Consider the following 22,534-nt stretch of genomic DNA (forward strand, 5'->3'; position numbering starts at 1 on the left):
GTATGAGTTACATGGGGATCAAAACAAAGGAGGTGTTCACACACACTTCAGTTGAGTTTACGTTGAAATTTGCCATTAAAAAAAGAAAATGTAAATCCAATCGTGTCACATTTTGATGAACTGAGTTTAGATTTTCAGAACAACTTTGCATTGTGGGACAGACCAAAGTGTTGCCAGCCATATCTAGGCTTACTTACAGTTTTCTAGTGGAGTAATAAAAAACCACGATGGGATGGGGGTGTCAGGATGAGTACAGGATCGGTATGCTAGTCAAGTTCATGGAGGGACATGTCCATGGCTTGTCTCCCTGCTTCTGCCATTCCCTTCGCAAAGTCGAGGGCAGGCAGTTTGTATATGGTCTGCAGTCACACCTCCATTCTGCAGCCTAGGCTTTTCTAAGTAGTTTCAGGGAGCACATCTGACTGCAAAAAAATGAAAGGCAATAACAGTTTTTTTGAAGCATTCCATACTTAAGCTTCATTTCTTTTAACTGGTACAGAGGAAACATTTTAAAATAAAGTTCCCTTGTTGAAAACTTGTCCAAACTCATTTACGTATGTTTACTGCTGTTACCTCTTTCACATTTCCCAGAAGGTCTTAATTGTAAATATATTCACTATGGCACAGTTTTAAGCCTTTGCTACTTTGGAAACTCTAAAAATCAAATTCACATTAATTTCCTTGATTCAAAACAATCAAATTGAGTCACACTGAGAAGTTCTTAAAGTATTTCATGTCTAAAGCAAAAGCAAGCACCTGCCACTTCAGGGAAAATGCAAGCTTTTACAAAGACATAGATTACACTTGTCCTTACAGTCTTGGAGTGTGGCAATGAGGCCATAATATACAAAGAAGAGACTCCTTGCCTCATCTTCCAAAATCCTTATTTGCATGTATTTGGTTTCTTCATGCATCTCTCACAACCATTCTTCAAAGAGAGTGCTCATTGAGATGAAGAGGCAAGAGGTGAGACTGAGGTGGAAGGCTGGGATAGTGAGCTGAGTGACTACTAGCTATTAGATTTTTACAGTATATGATGGTGCTAACTGAAGTTTAACAACCTAAAATTTAAGTTAATGATGTTTCCTGTAAGAAACCGAGAGCATATATCATGCGTACAGCTTGACATCATTTATTGCAAATTTCAGAATGACATTTCCATGGGCATATTGTGCTCAAATCATATTCTTCTGCTCTTCCATATCATAAGAGCATCAGATCAGTGGAATCTGGTGGTGCATATCAAGGCAGATACACTCTCCAGTGTGTCTTGTGGCACTGATTGCCCCAGCTGTCCGAGCTGACATCTCTGAAGTCATATGTGGGACTTCATGCAGCCAGGTTGCCTTCTGCTAGCAGCGAGGTAAAGGGGCAGAGATCACACCCAACACAGGGCTAGGACATCACTGCCAGGCTCACCCATGTCATTCCTAAAATGTACCCGTCCTGCAGCGTGGATGTAATCCTCGTCATACGTCGGTTAACATTAACAACCGTGTACAGCGATTGACTGTAGTTAGAGAAAGATGTTTTACAAAGGCTGGAAAGTGTAGTTCAGCTCAGCCAAAGGCACAGATACAAAGACACTTATTTTACTAAATCCTAACAAAGCTTCCTCTTCACCATCATCCTGCCCCACAGTCATCGTTCTCCCAGTCCAAACTCAACCTTTTTCTTTTCTTTCCATTCTATTCAATTTCCAATTTACATTTCGCCAATAGCCCATTCCTTACATCTTATCCTGAACCAGGATATTTCTATCTTCCCTACAATTTCAGATATTTCTGAAACACCTACTAACTCTTCCCCTGCCACTGTTTTTAGACCTCTCCTCCTACCCAGCATCTACTCTGTTTCAACACTGTTCCTCCATCCCTCATCAACATTTACTCATCTTTCTTCAGCCCCTTGATAGGTCTCAGCACTTCTGGCAAGATGCTAGGGGAAGCTGCAGCGCACGAACCCGGTTTGGTCACAGCAGCCCAATGATGTATTGTGCGTCATCAATCCCACAGAAACCCTGAAGTGCATAAAATATGGCAATGGCAGGCAGCCCAGAAGAAACTATCAGATCTGCTGATACTCTGCCAGGGTTTTGTGGGAGATCAGGAAAGGTAAGAGGGAGTGCATGGAAAATCAGGGAGGTAAGAAACTTGGAATTATATGGAAATCAGTGCAGCCAGTCAAAAAGAGTTGGCTTTTCTGGTTTTGTTTATGTTTTTGAAAAGGCAGTGATTTAGGACAGAATATTTTTATTTTATAGGAAAGCAAAGTGCTGCAGGTTAAAGTTTGATATCAGGTTCACTGTCAATGTGAAGATATACTGAAAGTTTACTCCACTGCTACTGTGATCAATCATCTGAATTCAGGTCACGGTTCCTTGAAATATGTATTCAGGACTTGGATATGGTCAGAGGAAAGAGAGTAGGCAATGGTATTCACATGATCTGTGTGGCTTGTAGTCATCCCCATTCAACCCAGAATTATGTCCATTCAGGTGCTCAACGAACTCGTGTTCTACTGTTACGCCAGGTAGGTTACAGACTTCTGTTTCTCATGAATGCAAAAGATTAGTGATTTTTTTTTTTTAATATATAAAAGGCTGTTGTGCCCAATCTTTTATTTTTTTTTCCTACTTGAGAATTGATCTTAGTTTTAGTTCCCTTAAGTAATGCTCAGATAATGTCCTGGATTTGTATTTTGCTTTTGCTTTTACCATGACTCCATCTTAAATCAAGGATTGAAGATCTTACATACAAAAAGATCGTTTAACAATATTGCCAGAGCTAACCTACAGACACACATGCAGAAAGCTCAGATGAGTTTCAGACAAACATCTGAACTTTTGAATAATGATATGAGTTAAAAATCCTGCCTTTACAGATTTCCTATTCTTGGTGAAAACTGGACAAAGAAAACCAAAATAAAATGGGAACACTTACATCAAGTAACTAAAACCACATGAGACCGCATAATTTAAGGAAAATATGTGGCGTAAGAAAGTTTTCTGTTGACTATTGTAAAACGTCAGTTACTTTTGATTCCAGGTACACGTCTCTCAGCTGTCCTAAGACCACTTCAAGATGCAGGTTTCTAAAGGATGTTTTTTGTGTCTGGGCTACAAGGTCCTGCTTCAGCCGCAGAAGGTCAAATGCTGTATAATTGCAAAGCAGGGAAAGACAGGCCACAAGGCAGGTTTTGTTTACTTTGAGCCTTGCTAGTCGCTGCACAGGACAGAACGTGTTCCACTGGTCAGCTTAGACACACTGTATTTATAACTGCCATTTTATACAGGTAATCGCTAATTTTACACCCGCAGTCACTCATTTTCACAATTCTGGGTCCAAGGAAGCACTTTTATTTTCCTGTCTTCTGCAGTAGATGATGTGTGTGTGTATCATACAGACAGCAGTCTGCATTTTAACTACTTCTAATTCTGTTCTGAGGGTTATGAACCTTTAATAAATCACATCTTCTGGAGAAACATCCAAATGCAGACATTGAAACACACGTTATTGAAAATTAGTCTCCATTACGCTAAGCAGTATACTCCAGGCAAATGCACCATATATTGCCTGCTTGACTCTAGCAGGTCTTTATAAAGATCACGTTAAAAATCAGGTCAGCAAAACCTTACCCTATATCTACCTTTCTGTACTCCTTGGTTGTTTGTTTTGGTTTTTTTTCATTTGGTGGTGGTCCAATGTAAAACACAGAGTCAAACTAGGAAAACCTGGTGTCATCATCTCAGGCATCTGTCATTATCACTTGGACATTGAATCATGCTCCTTCTCTTATGTTCTACATTTGACTCCAGGACATTTCCTGAAGGAAGGGCAGAGTGATGCTCTCTTAAATATTTAGCTATAACCTGGTGTTTAGGGCACAGTCCTAGCAAGCAGTGTGTAGACCTGTGAACCCATTAAGCAGAAGAGGGCAAAAAAAGTTATGTTTCCCACTTTGTAACCATACAGCAACTGTATAAGTAACGGGTGGAGGCAGCACCACTCCTTATTTGTGTGGAGACAGTGGAATGGTGAAACACATACCGCAAGAGTGTTGAACGTAATAATCAAAACCAACAGTGGTATACAATAGACCACCCAAAACACAGCTGTAATAATTTTTCTGCTCTCCCGTGGAAACAATGAGTAGAAACAACAAGCGGAATAGTTTTGAAAACAGCATTTATACTTTTCCAAGTAGGATTTGAAACTTTGAACCAACCAGGATAGTATTTAGAATCTTTTTGCAGATACAATTTTTGCTGCATGAGGTCAGCTTTGCTAACAGCACTGGAGAGGCGTAGACCCTAACAAAGTGATAGATTAGCGTGCTGTGTAGGAGTTAGGTATGTTACAGAAGATGATTTAACTGGATATTTCCTGGTATTTAAAGAATTGCATTCAGAGACAATGGCTGTCAATACTTAGGCAGAACAACCAGCATTTTATATCATACAGAGATTATTACATAGAAAAAAATAATTAAAATAGTTTTGAAGACTTTAGATTTTCATTTTGCTTTAGAAATGGTGAGCTTCCTGGTAGCAAAACCACTTTGTTCCAAACCAAATCCGTAAAATTACAACTAGAATAACTTCACAACATTTCCCGGGCAGGCCTTGAAAGGTGCGGCAGACGTATGCTAAGAAAACATCCAGGTGATCTGCATCCTGTGAGAAACTAGGGGTGATCATAGTTTAGATTTCCAGAGAACTTCTGCAAGACTCTGACCATGATCCCATGGAATGGCCTGCGGGGCCACCTCCTTTCCGCTCTTGCTGAGCATCAGTACTCGGAATTCTCTTACCACAGGGGAAAGTTCTCAAGACAGCATATCCATAAGTGGTTACATCTCAGCCCATGTGTGAACCTTGCCAGCCCTATCATACAATATTCACTACATTTTATCCAAAAGCTGCGCTGAATAACAAATTATCTATTTTCTCATGGGCTTTTCTAGGAACTTCATCAGTACAGTGTGCCTCTCAAGGGGAGGCACCTCTCGCTATACTGATGAATTCTGCTGTTATATAATAGGGAATAAGTGCCTCTGTTTTGCATATGGGCTCCAAAACATAGCAAGATTAAAGCTAAAATCTATTAATTCCTTGAGTTTGGGGTGCCTCAGTGATTAGATGCCCAACTTTGAATACCTAGGCTTTTATTTCCCTGGGCTGTTGATCATCTGCCACTCCTTCAGATTTAATCTAAAGTGAGAACTGGTAGCACTTCAAACAAAGAAATTATTTTCCTATCCATTAAAGCTTCAAAAAATAATGGTTTTCCCCGGTCCGGATTGGAGGAAACATTTGGAAGCATTAGGCAGGAAGACAATCATCATGGGAAATGAATGGATAGTCAAACCCTTTGCCTAAAAGTCTAAAAGCCTGATGTACATGTTTCTACTCTGAACCTGATGGTTCACACCCAGATCTTCTCTGAATGTTCCCTACACCGCAGTATCGGTTGCATAGGATGGCACTATCTCTTTCTCTTACTTAAAAAAGAAAGTCCCTATTGAACTGAGACTTTCCATCAAAAGCAGGGGTGAATCCAGTCCTATTTTAAGAAGGCATCACTGTCCTGTGACCCCTTTCTTCCTTCCTACTCTCCCCAAAATATTTGAAAAAAACAATCTAAATCTAAACTAGCTTTTCTCTTAAGCTTGGCAGATGAAGAAGCACTTTCAGAAGCTAGTTATCACACAGGAAACCAGTTCACTTCAGTTCTGGTGAGCCATATAGCTACAAGAGTCCACCTGCCACCTTCCTGCTGTCCTTTCCGCTCTGCAAGAGCAGTGCACGCCGTACCCACTGACTATGGTAAGTCATAACGCTGGGGGGAGGGCTCCCGATGGGTTCCCTTCAGTCAGTAAAAGTCCACATTACTTCAAAAACCTTCCAGCCTGAGCCCCACACGAGGCAGAGACTCAAGGAATAATTAGGCTGCAGAGAAGGAAGGGTCCTGTGTGCCATCCTTAGTGGAGCTGCAGTGAGGATAGGTGGAGTTGAACAACTCAAGGGTGTCCAAGCTGTGTTCAGCATTTGAAGACATTTAACAGTCTTCTAGGCGGGGGGAAAAGTAAAATGCTAGTATGTGGTGTGACTTGTACGACCTACGTGGTACTATGACATTTAGGGACAAACAGCTGAAAAGAAGTATTATATGATAAATTAAACACATTTCTGTAGTAATGGAAATCTATAGTAACATAGATTCAAAAAGGCATAACATTTATTAAAAAATTCAAGCTTTAATAAAAATGTAAAGACATTTTTCCCACTTCGCTTTCACTAAAGAGAAAGAAAAAACCAAAAGGACTAGCTCTCTCCTAAACTTCGGTGCCCTCTCACCCCCAACATCTCAATCTCCACTGAGCACACATAGATCATGTCTGCCTCAGAACGTAAATACACAGCAGTGCAACAGAAGAATTAAAATTAACAGATGAGTCCATGGAACAAAACCAGCTAACAAATGTATCTTGTTAGACTGCTGTCAGAGAACAAGATTTTTATCAGAAATGCTGTTTTTCAGAGGACACCAGGATAATTTCCTCCTAATAAATTTCCATCTTATTGAGAGCGGCTAATGTTCTGCCAGTCAGAGGGAATCTCCCAAGGGTATGGATTACGAAGCTCTCCTACAACTGAATTAGATGTATACACACGTTTTAAAATACAGTGAGTACAGAGTATGCCTAAAAGTGCGTTTGGGTATTTCTAAAAACGTACCACAGCGGTAGAAGTTTGCCTCATTTTGAAAAAGATTCACTACTTTGTTTATTGCAGTCCTTTCCCTTGAATTCAGAGAAAATGAGTGTGCATAATTCCACATTCCCTGGAAGGCAAAAGGAAAACATTGGTCTAAATAGTTTGTGGCGTTGTTTTGCAATTTCCATGAATCAAAGCATATTTTTTTACTGCATCACCTATAATTTTTTATAAATCTCTCTCCTTTCCCTTTAAAAATATTTAGAGGGAAAAAAGAACTGTGTGTCATAGGGTATTAGCTGATTAGTTCATTCAAACAGTGCTAATTATAGGTTTAATTGCTTAAATGTGAAAGTCATTTATTTAAATTAGCTGCATCAAACATACAGTATGCTCAAAACCTGAAACATTTTGGTACTGGGAACCAGGGTTATTTTCCGTAAACAGAACATGCAAAATATAAGATGAAAAACAATGTGCCTCTATGTAGTGATCGGCAAACTCATTTAAACCCCAAACTCCCTCCTCCCCTGCCTCTGGGGTCGGAGAACAGCCTCATTTGAACAATGACTAATGGAATGCACTGAAATGTGCGGAGGGTTGAAAGGAGAAATACTATTCAAGCCAACAAACTCATTTCATTTGTGATTTAGAGGGGCGCTGCACCTTTCCCCTGAACTCCTCCTGAAAAAGGATGAATAGGCATCTCAAGGTTATGTAAAAATGGGAATTTCGGGTGAAAAACTGTACTGGTTTTTAAAATAATAAAGGAAGAAATAAATAAAGGTTTTGTTATGTCATAAAAATACAGTAGGGAAAAGATGTTTGAACCACAACAAAAAGGTAGCCAGAGCTATAGTGACTATAGCAGTGACAGAAAGAGTATGCTTGTAAATTAAAAAATATGCTGTATTAAATACACAGCGTGAGAACCATGATCAGAGTGCAAGAGATGGGCCCAGCTTTTTAATCCAAAAAAAAAAAAGGGGGAAGAAAAATAAGAGAATTTTAAAGAACAGAAAACATTATGTAATTAACATACTGAAGAATGCCTGGCTGCCAATCCCTCCATCTTCTTGTGTTGACAAAGGAATGCATATATACATATAGATAGACGCTTATTTTTTAAGAAAGAATTTTTTTAGGGAACAAAGAGATTCAGAAGGGCTAGATTCCCCAGACATATCAGTTTTCATGTTCAGTATCTCTGTTCTGTCGGTAATCAAGTTGTATCTGAATGTTATTGCATTTTTCTAAATCTTCAAGTTGATATTAAGCCCCAGTATTCTCAACAACATTATGGAAGTACACACAGCAGCAGCGGCAAAGGCTGGTGGATGCAGAAAGCTCCTCTTAATTTAATAAGGGTTTTTAAACCGAACGCTATGCACCATTGACTATGCAGGAAAGCTATTTTTTGCTGCAAAATTTCCCAGCTCATGAATATCCTTGTACGCTTCTCTGTGCACAGCCTCTCTCCGTGCCCCCTTTTCCTGCTGAGAGGGTCATGTGGCCACAGGAGAGCCTGACCCCCTGTTTACATTTCACTGTGCAGATTACACAGCGAAGAATAATACTACAGCTGGTTAACGCTTACAATTATTTAATTTAACAAAAAAACCCCAACAACCAGCACTTTAAAAGCTGAATTTATATAAATCCATCTGTCTCTGTGTCTCTTTCTCTTTCTCCACATGCAACTTGCCATTTATTTTTAACTTGTAAATTTGCTATACTCGTTCATTACAGGCTCAGAGCTCCCTTTTGGGGTGGGGAGAATGGTCATAATTTTGCTCCATGTGATGCAGAGCCTTAACTTGGAAAGATTAGAAAGCAAAAAATGTTTGGAAAACATTATGGTCATATTTTAGATAAGCAAAGTAAGGCAGAGAGGAGGTACAATCCTAACATCACGCAGCGGTCAGTGACAGAGGAAGCAATGTGCTCCCGTACTGGAGGCTGAGCCAACAGTTTCATCTCTAATTTTTAGGAACCTCTACCCTCCCAACACACGGTGGTACTCCCGCAGAGAAGCAGGTTTGAGGATGTCTCAGCAAAAATGCAGCTCAACATAGTAGCCCAAGCAAAAAAATGCCAAAAAGATAGTATTGCAAATTTAGAAAGGTAGTCCTGGGTAGATTTTGCTGAGATTAAATCTAAATTGAGTGGATTTCCAATGTGATCAGGGAACAGCATGTTAAGGGAGAGAGCTGGAGACATATCCTGGGGGGATTTATGTGGTTATACCTCCAGATGATCCCACAGCAGTTGGAAAATGAGATACAAAGGGCTCTATTCTGCCCTCATTTACACAGCACTTAACTCTGATTTTCATGCCATTTAAACAAGAATGTCATGTAAAGTGTCTTGCTCATTGAAAATGGTGCCAAATACATATTCTCCCCTCAAGATCACTGCATGCAATTCAGATCATGGGACATTTACATGAGTAGAGCTGGCCTTTGGAGAAGAGGTACAGACATTAAAACAGAGATTGAAAAGAAACCGATATGAATTGGCCTATTTCTCAGATACTTAGCCAAAATAACCATGTGAATTACAGTTCTTCAGCAGTTTTACATTCATATTTGTCAGAACAAACTGGTATTTATATACTAGACGTACTTCATATAAATGTCCAGGATACAAATGCAACATTCAGAATGCCATCCTTTAAGACTATCATCTAATTTGCTAATATATGTAAATCTGTAATATTGCCAGTAAGATGCAGTAAGAAGGATGCGTCACATCTTCCATTCATCATATGATATCATGGTAATATGTCTCCTCGTTCTTAGCTGTTTTAAAAGCTTAGCATTTCCCAGTTACAGAGAGTTATGTTGCCCTCTGGATAAAGGATGGAGAAATACATGGCAATGCTGACTTTCGAAGGACAAGTGTTCTACAACATAATAAATATGTGATACATTAGTCCCTGCTTGGCTGTGCTGGTACATGTCATGAACAGGCCTGTTTTGCCTTATTCCCATTATTTTAATCCTTAGCCACTTAAATGAACATTGAGACAGTCAGCTGAAAGGTGTTAGGGTATGTTACTATACTCACAGTTGCATTTCAGTCAGTGACTTTACTACCTCCTTACTAAACACCATACTTAAACTAAGGTGCGATAGCAGCAGGTGTGGTCCTGTTCAGGATAGGGCTGCACTTTAAAAACCCAGCAGATTCTGTGAAGGCACATGCTACAGGTATCCTTGAAAATCATAAGCAACTATGAATGCAGAAGGAAAGGTAAGGTCACAAGTCTCTTAACCATTTTTGACACTTCCTTGGGCTAGGTCTCTGTTGAATTTAGGGTCCCAGGCAAAAGAGCCCAGCAAGTTCCCTGGGCCGGTTTTATGCATTCACATTGCTGTCTTTGGACACTGTAGACTGACCTAAGGGATGGGCATTACTCTGAAGATGTCTCAGGCTCAAACCTTATACCTCAAACTAAGCAAAAGCCCTTATTTTATTAAGTATGGATAAGGAGCAAACTGGGTTTCAAGGCTCAGGCTCACACTCACAATGTAAGGAGGAGCCTTTAATCAAGAACCTCTTCAATACACATTTTGATGCATTTCAATTTATGACTAGGCTTTTAAAAGTACTGTTTGTGGCATATCTGGCCATTTTAGAATCATGATCTGTTTGGGAAATAGGTGAAGATAATGCAACAGGAATATATTCAGGACTATGCAGCAGTGAAGCATTTTTGTGATCCTCTTGTTTTCAATCCCTGCAAGTAATGCAGCAAATAGATTGTATGATGCATTATAAATTACATGATACACAATAGTAATCATCATTGCTAGCCAAAATGACATAGAACATAACTAGAAAATACTAGCAAATATTCAGCGAAAGCCAACTTTGAAATTTTGTGTCAATTTATTCTAGGAGTCAGTCCCAAAATAAAAGAACAGAAAAAGTATCATGTATTCTACCTATAATCAAAACAAACCACAACATTTCTGTCATGCAACGTCTAAAACTGAACAGCCAAAGATCTGTTTTGTTGCCAGATTTTGAGCAGTGTGTATACTTAGGAAACCAAAAGCATGTTTGAAAAAAATCCTTGGACAGGTGTAAAAAAGGCAAAATTACTACACTGTTATTTCTTCTCTAGACCACAAGCTGAACTTTGTGGTAATGTCCAGTGAGCACCCTTTTATCCTAAGGACTCTCCTTGTGCTTTTCAGACTAAAAGAATGTTTATACTTATATCAAAGTAAAAATAATGCCCAGTGAGAAGGGAGAAGGCGTTAGCTTTTCTTTCCCAAGCCCAATTAATTTTCAGTTTGGATTTGCTGTGAGTTCTGTGGGAGAGATTAGAGGGATTCCGGCTGTAGCAATTTTCCCTGCAAGGCACCTTTCTGTGTGCCATAAAATGACCAAAAGATGGTGTAAATTTGGACTGCACATATGGTCTTCTTTTCCACATATTGTCTAAGAATTTATACAAACAAAGTACATATGTCTCAATTTCTAAAAGCTTTTTCTTTTATAGAAATTGAAAAGTTGGTAAAAACCAAGGCTAGCAAGGGTGTCTAGTACTACTTTCTTAGTCAGCGAGTACTGACTTGATTTTTATATCTCTAAATGTTATTAACTTTACTGACATCAAAGGCAGCTCATACCCTTAACACAATATGAAGAAAAAAGGTATCTGGCTGCACTGGCCTCATGTTTCATTGTACTATCACATCACAAGCTGCTGCAGCGATAGAAGAAATCACATATCCTCCACAAAAAAAAAAAGAGAAGAGAAATGTATATATAACAGTCTTTGAAAGTTCTGTAAATGCACGTTAGGCACCGACTGCACTTTGCTGGCACAATCCATGGCACTCTAACAGCAGAGGCACAAAGTCATGTGTTTTTAGCAAAGACAATACAGAAGACAGAATTTAAAGTTGCCATTAGGGAGCACAAGTGAATAAGGAGTAGTGTTTCTGGTGGGATCGCCTTTTGCATTTTTAAAGCATGATAATGTAACCGGAGCACCAGGTATTCTCTTCAGCCATACTGAGCACAGGTAGAGTGGTCATTCCCAACAATATGCTCACTGAATCATTAATAGCTTAATTGACTCAGTTTTTATCTCAAATACTTGCAAAAGGAAAAACCAAACCAAACCAAACAACATTAAAATAAACTATCGCCACTTAAAGGAATTGCGCCATGATAAGAACGTAACTGGCTCAAGAACGTAATTTTGTGCCTCTGTAGAAGCACTGTACAAGTTTACCTCTGCACCCCGTATAATCTTCTGGGGTGAGAGGACGATTGACACAACCCCCTTGTGCCTTCTGCCAGGCAGCTGGGGACACTGGGGCTGAGGGGTGGGTTTCAAACCGCCAGCTTCAGGCGGACAAACGCTTCCCCATTGAACTTTTCATCAAACCGCTCGAGTCCTCGATATGTACATTTTCCCTCTCGAGTAGGGACACAAATCACGGATGGAAAGAGATAATTATTTGTCTCCAAAAATTGCCTGTAATGATAGAAGTGGAGGATAGAAGAGCTAGGGCAAGTGGGGCGTTCTGTTGTTTTTCCCCCCCTGTAATATTTATCACAAATGTGAGACACAAGCCACACGCTAATTAGATAAGCTCTTAGGTATTATGACTGTCTTGGTTATGTGTATATATACTTAATAGAACAGGGGCCATTAGAAGCTGTATCACTACCAAAGGCCTCCGTGTTCCTGTAAATACAACTAAAAGCATGATCACAGGGTGATGGCATGTATCTCAAGTATTGTGTGTGCATATGTGCTATTTCAGAAGTACCATGAGTTTTATTGCCAGGTATAACCTTTCACAAACACTGGACAGAAGTGTGTATGTAGGTGGTAGCGCTTCAGTGGAATTGGCAGATTGCAGCTAATCTAATGGTGTAACATGATACGTATTTTCTAGTTAATGCGTTGTGAGAAATCTAAACACAGTTAAGACTTTTATTTTTATTACTTTCATTTTCCCTTTTTTCCAATGTTCTTTCAGTAGCCTGAGCACTGAAAGCTGAACAAAACCCATAATGTGATGTTTAAAATAGTTACCATTTTTCAGGAGCATTTTTTAGGAGGTGGTAGAGATTGAGAGGTTGTTTTCTAAATTAAGAGTCCAAGATTTATGGGCAATTTGAGTGGTACCTGGAAAATTGAAGGGGTGGGAAGGAGAGAAAGAAGTAATGGTGTTGTATTCCAAGGCAGAAATAAAAAGCTTTTATTGTCAAATTCCTATTACCAAGATTTAATACTTTTGCTTATTTATTTGAGCAAATACTTAAACTTGTTCATCTCAGTCTTGAAATACGGCTTGAAAAAGCCTGGGTCAGGCTATCAACTTGACCACTAGCCTCTGCTGGGGTAGCAACAGAAAAAAACAAATGTCACATCCCTTGCGTACTGCACTCAGATACCTGAAATTGTGCCACTAGCATGGGGTTGCAGGGCATAGGGGCTAAACCACAAGTCTTACAACATCAAGTGTAAAGAGGAAGCAAGTAGGTGACATCCACATGGCTAGACTGCTATGAGACCCAAGGCAATACGGACGCGAGGTTCAGGCTGCTGGCAACTCAGACCTTCCCCTGCCATCTCCACTGCTCATTCAAATGCGCAGGGCTCTGGGCTGGCAGCTGCTTCGGGACTAAACCCTCTCCCAGAGGCAACCCAAACCTGCTGTGTTATTCTTCAGAGGCTCCTGTGGCGCACTCGCTGCTGGCTTCCTAGGTATGAGAAACACCTGGAGTCGTGCGGGAAGCACCACCGCTGGTGCTGTGTGTCTTCTTGCTCGCTCCCCACGGGAAAAGCTCCTGCTTTGCTTGGTAGAGTTTCAGAGCTGTGGTTGCTGTTACTTTTGACATACGTATATTGTTAAATATTTACTTTAGAGGGGATGGGGTCAAAGAACAGTGCCTTGCAACTGGAGCAGAAGGCAGTGAGGTCTGTGGGGATTTTTTACATATCCAGAGTTCATTCCAGCGTGAGCTCAGCCCTGGAGAAAGTTATTCTCTCTATAGGGATGAGATTTCTTCTTAACACAGAAAGCTCCATTTTTCAGAGATGTGTGGTGAGCACAAAATCCCTTCCACATCTTTTACATATCCTGGACAAGGCAATGAAGAATGCCTTCATTGGCATACCAGGCGATGAAGTATAAGGCAGAATATAAGCAACAGTTCCCTGAATCTGATTTAAAATCTAAGGGGAAGCCAGTGAAAGCATCAGAGGACAGATCTGATGTGCTCACAGTAGGTTGCCTTTTGAGAATACACTTTTTAAAACGTCTTTGTTCTTGGAGGCTCTTACATGCTGAAGACAACATAATGGGTATCCTACATGTTCAGAGTTCATACAAGGGTAACGAATGTACAAGTGTCTGAGTGTAGATCCTCAGCTGGAGACGCCAGCGAGTGTTCGATGCATAAGGTGCGCTCTGGGAGTTTCAGTATCTCTGAGGGGTTCAATAGTTATGTCAGCCTGCAGCCCAAGTACACCAGTTCCTTGATGTACACTTTGATGTACACAAGAAGGTAGAGAAGGGACAGCTGGAGATAACGGGTGGCCAGTTGGCACTACAGAAGTATGACACCCTGCTTAGGCTATCCTGCAGATCTGGGCTGTTTTCTGCCCTTCTGGGAGGCAGTGCAGTGGAGCACTTTGGGACCACATCGCATCACAAAATCAAACCTGCATTTACATGTTTTTTTTCAAAAATGCATGCATTTCATTTTCTTTGAAAACTGAAGGTTTAGTAGTGTGGAATAGATGCCTTCAGGATGCTGTTATTCCTTGGCCAAAGTTACTGATAGCTTACCATCATCACTCACGCAGCAGGCCCCCACTGTTCCTGTAAATGAATCATTTTCAACATTATGCTTTTGTCCTTCTTCCCCCTATAATTATTCCCCAAAATAATCTCTCATCCGGTAAGTAAAACCTGGGCAAGGCCACTCAAATTCCATGAAAACAAAAATAGCATTTTCTGAAATCAACTATTTCCTCATTTCTTCATGCTTCAATTTTCAGCTTTCCTTCAAATTTGCATTCCATGCCTGGTGCATTTTAACTCAAAGACTTTATATTTAAAAGATTATTATCTCTAGCTGTCTTGTTATTTGTTCAAAAGTTGTCAAAAAAATTCCATAGCTATTTCTTGAGGAAAAAGGACCAAAGTTTATTTCTTTTAAAATATTAAACTTCAGCCATTTTAAAACACACATCCTATTTCATACTCATGCCACACAGTATAAGCCTCTTTTCATAGTGTTTTAAGCGTAATCATGTAATTTTAACAAAGTTTAAGTAATTTATTTTACTATACATCCATATATTTTAGAATTTAAAGATAAAGTAGTTAATTTTCATTTTCTCAGTATCCCTCAGTATCAGAGGGAATAAACAGGTAATGGACCATCTATAGTTCCATCCTAGTAAAAATCTCATATTAACAAAAAACCCCTGATATTTTCAGATTTTTCAGAGAACACTTCTGAAGAAAGCTGACAATTAAACAGAGGATCCTGAAAACCAGCCCACAGAAAAGGGTTCATCTGTAATACATGAAATAGTGTTACAAAACAGTCACAAATGGCCTATTTATTATTCATCCCTTTATTTGGGCAAATATATTGAGTTGTATTTCACTGTGAAAGTACAGAGTATAATTTGTATTGAACGTAATTTCATGCCTACTTGGTGTACAGCAAATACCTTGCAGTGGTGCAATTTGACAGCGTTACAGCATGAACAGTCTTGAACAACCAGGATAAACAAGTTCCTAGCAGTTGCCCTCTTATCCTGTGAGTTCTAAAAGTGCATTTTATAGCAATAGCAGCAACTGCCTATTTATTTTAGCTGATCCAAATAATGTATTACTGGCTAATTAGGGAGGAGACACTTACAAACTTGCAGATATAGTTTACTAAACAGTTCAGCACAGCTAAAATTTTAGTACTCCTGACATGGTACCAAATAGGCTTAAACAAGTGTGACAGCTGGAAAGAGGCAGAGTTTTTTTATTTGACTATTTTGCAAGCTTCAATTAAATACCGGCAGTTGAGGCACTCTCATAAAGAATCATAAAATTCTTCTATGGTAGAAAATAGAGCCAAAATAATGTTATTTTTAAAGAAGTTGCAAGAAAGTTTAGACTAATTAAAACGAATCTAAAATATCCACTTTTTCGTCGGTGCAGGGACCGTGGGAGGTGGAGTGGTGACTGGAAGACGGGAAATAGCCTCTTATGTGCACGCATACGCAAACCACAAACACGCTATTACAAATCCTAGCTGTTGAGCAACGTATATGTTAACATTAGTGCCACAAGTATAGCTCAAAGGCCTTACTGAGCTGCCTACTGTGTCAGAACAAACACGAAAAGAAGATGGGTGCCAGTTCATGTGGGGAAGCGGATTAAGCTGGAATGGTTACAGGAATTCTTGCTCTGTACTCTGTGTCCCGCCTCTCTCAGTAGTTGGTGTCCCCAGAGCAGGGGCACACACAAGTTCCACAAACTGCAACCAACATTTTCATCTGAACCATAGCTGGAGATTTTTTGAAACAAGCTCTTGCTCCACAACTAGATAAAAGCAGCCAGCTTGAGGGCTGATACCTGATTTAGAATAGGTTTAAACCTCTGAAAGATAGCAACCTTTGCTCATTCTGAAAGGGTTGTGCCATTCTTGGTGGTCCAGCTCCTAAAAAGAAAAGCAAAACAAAAGTCCCTGCTCTGTGCCTACATAACCAGTGAAAACTGACTTGGAAAGCCTAGAGTAAGAAGCCTGGATATCCGAAGAGATTGATAAATTATCCTTGAGCCTAGGAGCAAAGCTGTTGGTCCTGGCTTGCATTTGACAGGTCCACAGAGCAGGAGCTAACCGTTACACAAGGTGGACATCGCTTACTTTTCTTCCTTTACCTAAACTGGTAAGGTTTACTCGCTTTATTTAATTCACGAGAAATTTAATTACAGAGCAAACTTTTTTATTCTAGCTCCATGTCTTTGCTAGCCCTTGTCTTTGCTAAGATTGTTGTTGTCTGGGTAAAATGGTGGGAAAAGATATTCTCAGTGAATAGTAAACTTGCTGCAGAATGCACTTCAGTAAGGAAACAAATAGGTTTGCTCAGAAAGATCAGAAAGAATTTTTTTGTGACTAAACCTGTTGATTATTCATTTTCAAAATAGCTTTTTTACTTTGACATGTGTCATTTAAAAGGAGTTAAACAAATCAAAATGAAATGTTTCATCTCAGGTTCACGTAGCAGTTTTAATTACTTGTTTTCCTGAAAGCAGACAAATTTTTGTTTGAATTCTCGAACAGACCTCAAAAATCGGTTATTTGCCTAGCCCAGTTAAAACCTGACAGTCATTTACAGTGAGAAAAAATCCAGCAACCTGACTAAGAATGCAGGGAAAACCTTTAACTAGTCTCCAAAAGAGGATGTGGACAAATAATTATGTGCTCTCCCCGTGCTCTGCATTGCCACTGGAGGCATCAAACAAAACTTGAGAAATCGAAGAGCAGAAAGAGCCAGGAGCATGCGTCACTGTACCTTGCTAAGTAAAGATGCCCCCCATTCATCTCTGACATACAAAATCAGCCAACACTGAGCATTCAGAGATATGAATGGGGAGATCTGAAGGAAGACAGCAAAATCCAAAATCTATCGTGTTGTAGAACAAGTGACACTCATCCATTAGCAAATTCCCAACATGTCATTCTTAATTTGCTATCTAGTTTTATACTATGTGTGCAGATAGATCAAGCCTCTTTCACGGGTATGCATAGAACCTAGGGCAAAAATAATAACAAATGCAAAAAGTGTGACCTTGAATTTCTATTTCTATTGTTGTGGTTCACCTGCCCGGTTGTGTTTGGGAATTTTTGCGAAAATTGTCATCTTAAAACCATAAGAGCTCAGAATTGCTGTAAGATTTCTAAAATCTATAGAATTTGTCAAAAGCTTTGCTGTGCATCTTTTGAGGATTCTCTTTGGCAAGAATCGGCAGAGAGTTAACTTTATTTCCAATTTGTACACACGTTCACACATCTTCTTTAGGACAAAATCAAACCTGCAGTGACCAAAGGGCTGTGAGTAGCATGAGAGAGTCAGCTCTAAAATATGTGAAGGAAATGAAAAAGAAAGTTGTAAAACTACATAATGAGAGGATGTTATTAAACGCCCATTAGATTTAAGAGTGTTTATTTTCAGTATGTCTCTGCTACTGGTTTAAAATGAGCCAAATCCAAATGTAGAGGCATATACCTTCAGGAGAATTCTCTGTCTTCAGAGAATTCGCTCGCAGAAAAGCTTTAAGAGCCATTGAGTTAGACCTTGGATTTGGAATTGATGTATCTGACCTTTGCATCTTTAAGATGTTGCACAAACTACCTTAATTGCTAAATAAAACAGTTCAGATCTCAGAGGAGAAGTATTATGTATTTGGCTAAAGGAAAGGGAATCTAGTGAAGCAATCTAAATGCCTTCAGGTAATGCAAGTACAATTGCCAGTGAGTTACGTGCACGTAATTCAGAGCAAATTTGGGGCCCATTCAATGCAATTAAGTATTAATTATTTCATTTCCCCCCCTAACAGTTCAGTAAAAAATAAAAAGGGCTGCACAATGATGTAGAACCTGCCCTTCTGCCCCAAAATGAATGAGACTGTACTTAGTCAAGCATAGTCTATTCTGCTTCCCCTAAATAGCATGCTGCTAGAAAATTATCACGACCGGGACATTTCTAAACAGGCTTCCACAAAACACCGCAAAACACAGTGGTATGAACCTGAATACTTCATATACTGCACTAAACCCATCAGTGAGATAGGGAGCCCATAACTACCTTCTGAAAGAGTCCTGTAAAGAAGGATGGCAGTGATCCATGATGGTTTCTCTGGTAGCAAGTAGTTTCAGGCTTCCCATGTGAAGACTGATGCCTGAAAAGAAGCTGACTGCAGAGCCCTTGTGCTCAAGAATTCTCTAGATCAGGAAACAAGGCTGCATGAGTAATGCTGTAGCATTGGTGACGAAAGAAAATATACTTAACGGTAAAGGGCTCCACTTCCAGCCAAGCAGCTGTACTCTTCCGTGGTAATGGGAAAAGAATTGCAAATTCAAGCTTTGTGAGGTTCATCTCGTAAATCGCTGTGAAGTTCCCGATGTCACTGGGGATTATTTGCCCCAGTGTGAGGAATGTAAGGTTGGGCATGAAAAGCCTCTACCCAACAGGTCGAAAAGCCACGGGGCTTCCTTTCTGTCTGCCTTTTCCGCAGAAAGTGAATGGGAGATAAATGCCTGTTTAATCATAAAATCAGCTTCAGTGAAGCAAATGAACTTACTCGGGTATTTCAAAGACAAGAGGAGTTTAAATTCTCTCTTAAACTCATCATACCCAAACTTGTTTCCTTCCAGAGCGGTGGCACGCATTTCTTTCTTGCAGCAGAGACCTTTTTAATTCCTTATTGCTGTCAGCTTCTTTTTATTTAAGAAGTGAAGCTGTGACAGGGAGTGGGTGTGGAAGCCATGTGACAGGAGGTTGTGCAGGCAAAATGATTGCTAAAGACATGCCAACCTGCCTGACTCTGGAGCTGCCTCAGCCCTGTGGTCAGCGGGGCGCTGCAGGCGCTGAGGCATCCATGTACCTTTCCCCCGGATGCTGAGCAGCAAACACACTAAAGCAGCCAAATCTCATTTTCCCCCTCCCCACAGTATTGGTAAGGAATGTGCAGTATCTGTTGTAAAAATGCAATTTTACCTGTCTTTTTTTTTTTTTTTTTAACCACTGGGGTTTCTTAAAAAGAAAAGAAAAGATCATAAATTACAACAGAGACGATTTAATGCCTAAAGTAAATCTTCCCTCTGCTTTCATTCTGCTGGTTTGTTTGTTGGCCTGAAAAGCCACAAAGCTGAGTGTGTGACAAAGGAAGATGAGGCACAGTCTGCAGGGACAGGCAGAACATGTCAGCACAATGCTATCTAGGAGACGAAGTGTGCAAGGGCAGGATTTTCTTTTTTTAGGCTAGTATCTGGAACCTCATTTATCCCAAGGTTGGTTGGTTGGTTGGTTCAGTTGGTTTGCTTGTTTATTTATTAAAAGTATCTTAGCCCAGTGAAAAAAACACAGTGATGTTCCCAAAGCTGCCCCTCCGGGTTCTGCAGGAATCCATCCTGGCAGACGGATCTGCAGACTTGGAGGAAGTTCAAGTGTCTTCCAGTATATCAACAAATATGACAAGAAATCCCACTATATTCTGAGTGATGCCATAATAATAAGTGAGGAAGAAAGTAGTAACATTAGATAATCCCCATAGAAGACTAACTCTTTGATCTCCAGCATTTGCATGCATGCCTTTGCACTTTGTACATTGTAAGCATTTGATTTCTTACCAACAAAATACAGCTACAAACTCCACTTGAATGAATGTTCCAGAAAAAAAATTCTCCTTGATCTGGTTATATGCCTTCTAAGCACTGAGGGAGAAAACTGAGGCCTCAGATGACCATGATGAGTAAAGAAACAAGTTATCAGACAAATGCCAAGAACTAATAATGTCTATTCAGTTTAGCCGCTCCTAAATATTAAGTTAATTATGGTTCTGCTTTCGCTATAAGAGTTCAGTGCATTATCACGATTTTAATACTTTATCTCCAAACACGTAGGCAAGCCTGACACCAGGGCTTGTGTAGATAGGGAGCATTAATAAGAACATTTTCATCGCTGCCTTTCTGTCTGCAATGGGAACTAAACCTACTTTTACAAATACATGTTGCATCTATTCATGTGAATAAAATTCATTCTCCCTTGTGTCCTTGACCCCCCTAGGCCTAGATCTCTTTTGATTTTATTCTGACCAGGAAACATTCACATACTTGAGCAAATGGGAAATAATGAGCTATGACCTCTCGCGATACTGCTTGTCTGATTACATCAGTGAATTTTCAGCAAGGGAGCTATTTCAATGGGTGTCAGTGTAAAGGAAATGACTCACTAGGTTGGCTTATAGCTTGTAACTACAGAGACTGTTAACTAAATCCAAAATAAATAGCAATAAATAATAGAAAATAAATCGTGTTTCATTGCGAGCACTAAAATCCAGTACATGTATTATTAAAATTAAATGGATGCAAATATCAAGTCTCTGAGCAACATTTTTTTTGAAATGAAAGAAACCAAAATTTTTGATAATCGGCAAGACAAGAGAGGAAGAAACAAAGACTGAGAAAAAGCCAAAAGGAAGATATTTTCCAGGCAGTAGTGCCAGAGTCATTCTTTCACAGGCTTTACATCACAGAGAGCTCAGATTCAGAAAATGTTGAAAATGTATGTCTCCAGAATACACGCATCGCCTTTCAAGATTTCAAGCAGGGTTTGTTCATGGTGGGGAGAAGCAGGAGTAAAAGGAAGCGGTTAGAATCAGGACACATTCCTGGGACATTATAATGCATATTACACATTGTCTCGGCTTGACTGTGAACAACACACTTGAAAATGAACATCAGCTAATTAGTTGCATACCATAGAGGAACCTGAGCCTATTTCATTTACTGCATAAATGATTTCAGACTTTTTTCTAAAACTCAGAAGAGGCATAGCCCCCCACCCCTTTCTTGGATGTGGAATTGTACATGTGACATGACAATGCAATCTGGAACAAAACAGAAACCCTGGAAAGCCACAGACAAAAAAAATAGAAGAAAAATATAGCTTCCTTTCTGCTTAAGCAAGTGTCTGAGAAACTGAAATCTGGTTCCTGCTAAAGAAGTTTGCTTCTACACCACAAATGGCACCGCAATGTAGACATACCCTAGGCAGCTGTAAAAAAAAAAAAAAAAAAAAAAAAAAGGACAGCTCACTCTGGTACCACATACTATTTAATTATAACAGCACGCAGTTTAGTTTCTCATCCATATGGATACCCCACACTCAGTTCTGTGCTGCCGTGGGTCCTCAAGCTCATCTCTGAGCAAGCTCACCTAAACCCCGCTCAGTTCCTTTACACTGCAGTCAAGTCTGCCACGGACGCTACTAAGCTGATGGTTTTCTAGGCTAAATTCCTGTCAACTGCCTTCAAAGGATGCCTCCGCTTTTGAAATACAAGTACTCCAGCTTCCCTTCTGACAGACCACGAGAAGGACAGTGGAACGTGGAAGTCCATGATAGTCAGGGCACAGCAGCCTCTTGATAGCTCTGTGCAATAGCTCTCATAAGAGGCAGCCGGCTGCTGGGAAGCTCTGTGAGCAGAATAATACAAATGTAATGAAATGACAAGGTTCTGCCGTCTCTCATCCTTGTCACTAATTGCATACTTTCACAGCTCGCTCTGAGCCCTAAAACTCCATAAACACCAGAAATGTGAAAGTTTTCGAAGATGACTAACAGCCTGAGAAAAGTTGGAGGTACAGGCTGGGAAGGCAAATGGAAATAACTTGTGAGTGCAAAAGAGTCCATTTTCAGTTATTCTTACCACTACCATACCACTTAAGCAAAGTGTACAGCAAACACTCAGTCGAAACAAGGTAAGTGGTCATCCACCAGGCTGAGCTGAAAGCCCCCACATTCTGTGGTGTTGACCCTGTGGTGACCACCTGGACCACTTACCTCACACCTACTAAAGAAACAAAAACGTCTCTCCGCATCCTCGCGTATGAAGTGTGTACCAAGGGAACTTAGTTACTGAAGCAAGCCTGCTGCTCTCACCTTGCACACACAAAGCTTTGGAATAAATGTTGCTGAACATCCCAGTGATTATATCAAATGACCCAGCATTTGATTCCATTGATGATTACAGAAGTTCAGCA

General features: G+C 40.0%; 1 protein-coding gene across 6 annotated transcripts in view; it reads right to left on the reverse strand.

Annotated features, from left to right (window-relative positions):
* LDB2 (LIM domain binding 2) overlaps positions 1–21,880 on the reverse strand; it is a 251,766-nt gene extending 229,886 nt beyond the window's left edge. For 2 of the 6 annotated variants that reach the window (XM_080405213.1, XM_080405210.1), the window contains exon 1: positions 18,579–21,878. In XM_080405213.1, the coding sequence (XP_080261339.1) occupies positions 18,579–18,658 (80 nt within the window). In that variant the 5' untranslated portion in view covers positions 18,659–21,878. Of the gene's footprint in view, positions 1–18,578 lie in introns of all 6 variants that reach the window. The other 4 variants (XM_080405214.1, XM_080405209.1, XM_080405219.1 and 1 more) reach the window with 3 other exon arrangements.
* Positions 21,881–22,534: the final 654 nt, after the last annotated feature.

Source organism: Falco punctatus, assembly GCF_963210335.1.
Source record: "Falco punctatus genome assembly, chromosome: 1".
NCBI lineage: Eukaryota > Metazoa > Chordata > Aves > Falconiformes > Falconidae > Falco > Falco punctatus.